This window comes from Miniopterus natalensis, chromosome 20 (genome assembly GCF_054644295.1).
Source record: "Miniopterus natalensis isolate mMinNat1 chromosome 20, mMinNat1.hap1, whole genome shotgun sequence".
Classification (NCBI taxonomy): domain Eukaryota; kingdom Metazoa; phylum Chordata; class Mammalia; order Chiroptera; family Miniopteridae; genus Miniopterus; species Miniopterus natalensis.
The window spans coordinates 24,343,016-24,351,022 of NC_142100.1; the positions used below are offsets into that span (position 1 = coordinate 24,343,016).

Here is an 8,007-nt window from a genome sequence, read left to right on the forward strand (position 1 = left end):
TCTCATTCTGTGTGCTGTCTTTTCACTGTTTTAAAAGAGATTTTTTAATTGATTTTTAGAGAGAGAAAGGCAGAAGAAGGGACAGAGGGAGCCGGAGGGGGGAGAGAAACATTGACATGAAAGTAAGGATGTTAGAGAGCCCAGTTAGATTATAGCAATGAAACAGACATGAGGTTGCAAACACTTGGCAGGTCATGATTCCACCTCTAATGTTCTCATCATAAATAATTTAACAAATATTTTCTAACTGAGGAGCCACTGTTCACAAATTGATTCAAGAACTTCATGTCCTCATATATTTCATTCTAGTACAACCTCATGCAAGACTTACATAATTTTATTAAATAAGAAAAGTGTATTGGATTTTTAAAAAATTCTTCCATAGTTCTAAAAACTGTAAAGCTCGCCCTGGCTGGTGTGGCTCAGTTGGTTGGGCATCGTCACATGCACCAAAAGGTTGCTAGTTTGATTCTCATTCTGGGCACTTGCCAGTTTCAGGCTCCATCCCCAGTAGGGGGCATTCAGGGGGCAGCTGATTGATATTACACTCTCACATTGATGTTTTTTTCTCTCTCTCTTCCTTCCTCTCTCTCTAAAAATCAATAAAAACACCTTTAAAAAATGTAAAGCTTAATATCCGGAAGCAGGGGGAGTATTAATTTTAAAGAGCCAGCATTTTGCAAACATTCTTGTCAGAAGTCTGATCTTGCTTTTGAGAAAATATCTCAGTGAGCATATTTGCCCAATGGAACACCAAAATTCTGTTCTGAAATTAAGTTCATAAACACAGGAATTTTGAAATATTTTGACTACATTTTCAAAAAAGTTTGCAACTTTATAATGTAAAACTTTAGCATTCCTGTGAAGTTGATAATGTCACCTTTGTTTAACGTAAATCTTTTATTTCTCCTTCCACTGAGTCCCAAAGAAGAGAGTGTAGTTTGACTGCAGGTTATGAGGACATTCCTAAAAGCAGCATGTCCTACATAGACAAGAAAAGATGTCAGGCTGGGGACACCAAAGAAAGAGGACCTGTCCAAGTCTCTCAGGGAGGGTCATGACCTCTGGACTCCAGGAACAATATTGGCAACACCAAATTTGTTTTTTCTACATTGTGATTTTCCTTTGTTTCCCCAAATCTGGACAAAAGTCTACTGTGCTTTGGGGAATAAGAGAAGGGCCTGGGTTTTCGCTGGCCTGACAGAGCAGAGAAGACAGGGAAGGCAGGTTAAGGATGGCAAGTAGTCACTGTCAGAATCTCCTGGGACAGCAGCTGGATGGGTCATAAGAGACTACCAGCACAGATTCTTGAAACCTGTAAGCAAGCACCCCTCAGAATCTCCCAGAAACAGTGGAGAGAGGAATCAGGCAAAAGAGCTGCACTGAATAGACACAGCTCCATATAACACAGAACAGTGACCCACAAACCTGGAGCTTTCAGATCCATCTCCTACCTTCTCTCTCCTGCCCACTTAAAAATTGGCCACTTCCCTGTTATAGTCTATCCTAAATTTTCAACTGTTGATCCCTGGAGCTTGGGGATTCCACACATTTTAAGAGTCACCTTGCAATGTATAAATATGTCCAAGTTTGTCACTGTTTCAGAGGATGTTCATTCAAAAAGCTGTTTCCTGCTTTTAGACTCATCTTGTACACCTGGGGGTCAATCATAAGGACAGCAATGAAAAATTGCCTAAATGACTTCTATATTTGCTAAATTTTTTTAAGTTTTGTTGTCAAATATTGTGAAACCCAAAATAAGTTTCTTTGACTGACTCCTAATTATCTACCTGACTTTTGGTCCTAAAAAAATGCCATTAAATTAGCTAAGAATGATTACCCTGTGCCTAAATCATGATTCTGATTGTTAAGTTTCTAAAATATGTGATATTAGCTTTTAGTATAGTCACCATCAGCATGTGGATGCAGTCAGAAAGGTTACCCCTTCTGTTCTCCACCAAAGTGCTTCCAGCAGAAATCCTCCGTGTCTTTTTCAAGTCTCTAATGACAAGTTTACATTTGGAGGCCCTCAGTTATCCAGTTTCATCTTTGTTCTCAGAGCTCTCAGGTGACAACCACTAGTGTGTTTTCCCCATGAATCTTGATCTCTGGCATACGACATTCTGAGATTTGGTTACCAGCAGATCTCGTGACTTGGAAACTTACATAACTGAAGGCTTTGGATTTTGGATTTTGTTCTGAAGTTTAGGTTTGTTTCACCAAAATATTTAACATAAGCTTCTTGAAAGCAGAAACCAAGCCTTGTTCTTTTGTTCACTGTTTTCTGCTCACATAGGGTGGGCAGTTAGAAGAGGGACTCAGCACATGGATCATCAGAGACTGATGTTCAGGAATTTCTGTGAGACTCAACCTGTACTGGACCTGAGCAAGGTTTTGGCTGTGCCATGCCTGGACCTAGCACATGGGATCCATGGGATCCATGGCATCCATAGACGTTACCTTCCTATCTTAAGGTTGGCTCTGGTTAAATCTTTCACTTGGTCAACATCTACTGAGCACTTATAATCAGCTAGGCCCTCAGAGCTGAGCAAGATACAAACCTGCCACTCCCAAGATGTCAGAATGTATTGGGGGAAAAGACACTTTCACCTGTAACAGTTACACAGTGTGGCTTTTGTTTCATTGGAGTCACCAAGGAAGAAGCCATGTTGTAGATAAGCAAGAATACCAAATGTGTCCCCGGTCACTTTTTTCCCCTTACTGAAGGAAAAAGGTAATGAGGCAGTGGGGAATGTATGTTCAGTCATACCTGGTGTGGGATGCAGGTGCCACTCCATAGCAACTCTAGAGCAAGACTCTGGTCTGTTTCCGTGAGATGAAGATCTCACAGGGTGAATGAGAGGATTAAATTAAGACAACAAATGTAAAGTGTCTATTTAGCACAGTGTCTTGCACAGAATGGGTAATATTATTGCCTGTACTTTGTGCTCTCTTAACAAGTAACTACCACACTAAAGTATTCTTACCTGTATTGGAAATGTTCCCATGAGTTGTCAGTAGACAAAATATCAACTTCAATATAGAATTAAAGGAAAAACTTAAGGAAAAAACAAATACTTCAAATATGATATCAGCACTTACCTCAGTTGTCCCAGACCCCGGGGTGATCCGACCACCCTGGATCAGATATAACCCCTTCCAGAAAGCCCAAAATAAACCCCAAGTACTAGGCTGCATGGAGTCTGAAGTGATGCTTCATCTGAAAATAACCTTTTTTAAATTATTTATTTACTTATTTTATATTACCTCTTTCATGAATAGAAGCGGTTAGGGCAAATCAGAGTACTCAATAGATAATGATCCTAAAATAATGCATTGTTGCCACTGGGTTGAATAATTTTATGGTAGTAACATAGGTAAAGATAATACATTATGTCAAACAATGTAGATGGAAGATGGTATGCCCTGAAAAATAATTTCAGATTAAAAGGTGGCCTAAATGAAATGAGACATTGATAGCAACGATCCATGAGAAAAACGTAGTTTCATGAAATGGGAAAAAGCAAAAATACAGAATATTTCATGTATGATTTCATGCATGAATATATAATCGTTACTAAAGTAAATATTGAAAGCAGTTCTCTCTTCCCACATTCGTGTTCCTGTAGACCTATATAGTCCCATCAGCGCCACTGCAGCCATCAATTCTCACTTCATCTTTGCCTTTCTAACCCTCTCATTCCTACTCAGTGTTTGAGGTACTTGATATTATTTGGCTTCTTCCTCCACTACTCTTCTGCCTTTGGTCATTTCTGTGCTTCACCTGCTACTACTTCTTATGCTTCTGGTGGGGCCTCTGGTGGTGGGGCCTCTGGTGGTGGAGCCTCCTCCGGTGGTGGGGCTTCTGGTGGTGGGGCCTCCTCCGGTGGTGGGGCCTCCGGTGGTGGGGCCTCCTCCGGTGGTGGGGCCTCCTCCGGTGGTGGGGCCTCCTCCGGTGGTGGGGCCTCCTCTGGTGGTGGGGCCTCCTCCGGTGGTGGGGCCTCCTCTGGTGGTGGGGCCTCCTCTGCGCCCTCCTCTACGCCCTCCTGTACTTCCAATTCTGTTGGGAGCATGTCTGATTCCACAGAGGATTCCTCTGAGCTCACTGATGGTGAGGCCCCTGGAGTCTCTACTGACTCAATTCCAGCATTAAGACTAATGCAAAATATTAATACAATCAGTAATAGTAAAAGAAAGGAAGGGAGTATGAAAACTATAGGGCCATAACCTTGAAACTCATTCTTACGTGGACGAGGACTGCCAGTTTCTTCTGCACCTAGACTTTCATCAGTTGTTTTGTCAGGAGAACCACTGTCCACACTACCCCCATTTCCAGGAGTTCTGCAGTCGGGGGGTGCATAGCCAGCCTGACAATGGCAGTGCTTTAAATTGTTACAGACTCCTCTCCCATTACACATTTCTGTTGGTTTGCAGTCATACTTGAGCACAGCATCATCAAGGCAGGAGTAATTCATGCAGACTTTGTTTGGGGCACAGGCAGTGCCAGAGTGTACATCTCCATCGTCAGGGACGTCAGTAGTGTTATAGGAATCCATGCTCCAGCAGAAGTCACCTTCATAGGGAATCTGGATCATTGTGTGATGGGATTTGATCGGTGCTACCTCTCTAATATTTGTACATATAATTTTCCCACAAAATACATTATCATCAAAACACTTAACATATCTTGGCATTGCCGAGGTAGGATGGCCACAGTTTCCAAACCGGTTCCCTCTGCTGTTTATTGAAATGTAACAGTTTTCTGGGGCAGACCGTGCATTGTACCCATATATAGCCACGCACTGATTATCAGGGTTCCTACACCGACCCCCAAAACAATAGTGAAGTCTACCGCATGATGTACCATCTTGCTTATAGCTGTCTGCCGGGCACTCTGCAGAGGTACCATCACAATACTCTGGGAGGTCACACTCTCCCTCAGCAGAACGGCACGTGAATCCCTTATTTCTCAATCGGCAACCATAACAGCAGAGTCCACCACTACAATCTGCATCATGCTTCAGGTGACATGTTGGGTCACAACACGGGTCATGGAAACAGTCAGGACCACAGTCGCACTGCTCCTTACCCTCCACCACACCATTACCACACGTGACATCCCGACGCAAGCGGCCTTTGTGCTGAGGGTTATTAAATAGACAGGCCCCTCTGTGTTCCAGGAGGAACTGGTGGAAGTAGTCAGAGCTACAGTTGCTGAAACCACTTTCTTTAGTGATATTTTCATGCATGAGGCAGAGGTGTTTATCTTTACAAATGCAGGCCGAGTGGTCGTGCTGAATACCCAAGTTGTGCCCAAGCTCATGGACCAGGAGCCCTGCAAACAGGAGGACGTCTTCATGATGGAAGGATTCAACAGCTGCTGCAAAACCACTTGAACAGGCACCATTGAGAAACGCCTGTCCCATACCCTGTTCAGGATGCTGTCCAACAATCATGTGGGCAACATCATGCTTCACACGATGGAGGAGCTTCTCTTGTCTCCAGCTGTTGAAATTCCTGAGTGTAACTTGCAGGTCCACTGGGACCTCTATGAGGTCCCCCTCGGTCCAGATCTCCATTCCAGCCAGCACCACCTCTGTGTTTATTCCCCTAGTGAAGCTGTTGGCCAGGGCAATGATGTCCATTACTCTCTGGACCGTCTCATTGATGTTACTGCCCCACATTTGGAACCGCTGGTTGTTGACCACGACAAACATCTCCACGTACTTGATCAGTGACCACAAGTAGGACATCGCCTGTAGGCCGCGAGGCTTACTGCTCTCTTGTTGCTGGCTGGTGGACACCACTTGACTGTCTTTGGAAGTGACACTGCAGGAGACTGGAGCCTGATGTGCCATGGTGTACAACACATGTTCAAATTCTTTTGAAGAGTCCAGGGGCTCAATGCGATAGGATTTTCCCTCCTTAATCAGGATGCCCCTGAGGCCTGAACAGGCATTGACAGAGACAAAAGAACCTGGGACTCCTTCTATGTAGCCTTCATAGTGACAGTCATGTGAGATGAAAGGCATTTCTTGTCCCAGGATGCCATTGTGGTAGCTGAAGACTGGAAAGTTATTGATAAAATAGTCTCTCTTCACCTTCAGGTGGATCAGCTGTTCCTGGCCCTGCATAAATATCACATAAGATGCCCTTTCCACTGGGCCTTCCCTTCCCTCAACTGTCAGAGCCTTGGGGATGACTGTTTCATAGGATGAGTAATATACTGATCCCAGGTCACAGTACAAGCTGGGCAGGAAACTCAGTACCAACACCAGCACGACCACTAACCTGACACATGAAGATCCTGCAACTGGCCCCAGCCTTAAGCCCCTCTTCTGCTGAGCCCAAGTCTGAAACTTTGTCTTACCCGTTTTCAAGGCCTCCTGGTTTTTCCATAGAGAAGGCCTTACAGAGGCAGAGCCTCTCACAGAGGCGTCCACTGACATGGCCCTAGTGAATCAGTTGATGATGCAGGGCCTGTGTCCATCAGCAGCAGCTCTCCCTGGCATGCTGAACCTTGGAGACTCAGATCTATTCTGGCTCCCTTATGGGTGACTGCTTCCCAATTCTGAATCTTATGGACTTTGAGGCTGTGTTTATATTCTTGCCTCCCTCTTGATCTTCAGTACTTTCCTTACTACATGACTTCGTTCAAACAGGAACAGCTTTAATGCTCCTTGGCCAAGTTGTCTTTACCCTCACAGAGACATATACCAAATAGAAGGTCTGTAATGATTCAGCCTGTACTTTAACTCTGGCAAGTTACCTTCATCCTCCGTCCAGGCCACAGAACTCCCTGATATCAGTTGATCTGCTCATTCTTTGAAACCCAACATTCTGGCAGGAGGCTGGGGGGAGGGGACAGAGATTCTTTGGGGATCTATGAGCAGGACAGAGTTCTCTGTTGCCCACTACCACTTTTCCTCATTTCTGTTGTAATTCAGGGTACCATTTCTCAGTCTAACCCTTCATTGTCAGTATCAGTTTTTTGCTTTTAATTTAAAAAAAAAAATCATATGCAGATGCACAAATTCTCCCTCATTAACCTTGGTTCATAACAGATGAATTTAGACGTTTTGTATCTGAATATAAATATAATTTTTATCTTCTAAGAAGTTTTTCTAACACAGAGACATGTTAAGTATTAAATGAAATGAGCTCAGTTTCACCATGAAGGTATTTTAAGTGACTAGGATCAAAGTTCAATTCCTCCCAACTGTCCCAACATATAAACAAGCTGATTATTAACCAGGTACCTAGATACCATTTCATTAAGAAAATAAAAGTGAACTCTATAAGACCTTTTAAAAGGGAGTGCCGAGAGAGAGAAACATTGATATGTGAGAGACACATCGACTGGTTGCCTCCTGCACTCACCCTGACGAGGGGCAGGGAGCAAACCCACAACCCAGGTATGTGCTCTTGATGGGGAATCGAACCTGGGACCCTTCAGTGCAAGGGCCAGTGTTCCAGCCACTGAGTCACATGGGCCAGGGCTCAGATTTGGTTTTAATGTCAGTTTCCTGGTATATTCAGCAGTACAAATTTAAAAGGAAAAACAGGTGGGGAAAAGCCTTATCCACATCCCTTGCCCAGTTATTTCCTGTGCATTCTAAGATGAAGTTAAATAAGACTAGATCTTTTACCTTGCATAAAAGTTATGTTAAGTTTTATATTTACAATATAAAATAAGGGTTGAGTACAAGTTTAACTAAAAAATGGGGAACTACCTTATATAATTAAATGATAGGGCCCGGCCGGGCATGGCTCAGAGGTTGAACATCAACCTAGGATCCAGGAGATCAAGGCTCGATTCCCTTGCCCGGGTTGTGGGCTCGATCCCCAATAGGGGGAGTGCAGGAGGCAGACAGTCAATGACGACTCTCTCATCATTGATGTTTTTATCTCTCTCTCTCCCTCTCCCTTCCTCTCTCTGAAATCAATAAAGATATGTCTTAAAAAAAAAAAGATAGGTTACCACAAGATCTCAGATATGAGCATGAG

At 43.6% G+C, this 8,007-nt stretch overlaps 1 protein-coding gene across 1 annotated transcript; it reads right to left on the reverse strand.

Moving 5' to 3' along the window:
- Window positions 1-3,797: 3,797 nt before the first annotated feature.
- On the reverse strand, window positions 3,798-6,549 carry LOC107529570 (disintegrin and metalloproteinase domain-containing protein 1a-like). Its single transcript, XM_016203034.2, has one exon. The coding sequence runs from the start codon at window positions 6,447-6,449 to the stop codon at window positions 3,798-3,800; it is 2,652 nt and encodes an 883-aa protein (XP_016058520.2). The 5' UTR covers window positions 6,450-6,549.
- Between the last annotated feature and the right edge of the window lie 1,458 nt (window positions 6,550-8,007).

Bases quoted from the DNA above. Each gene is read 5' to 3' on its own strand.
- LOC107529570 (XM_016203034.2), bottom strand. From the start codon at position 6,449: ATGTCAGTGGACGCCTCTGTGAGAGGCTCTGCCTCTGTAAGGCCTTCT.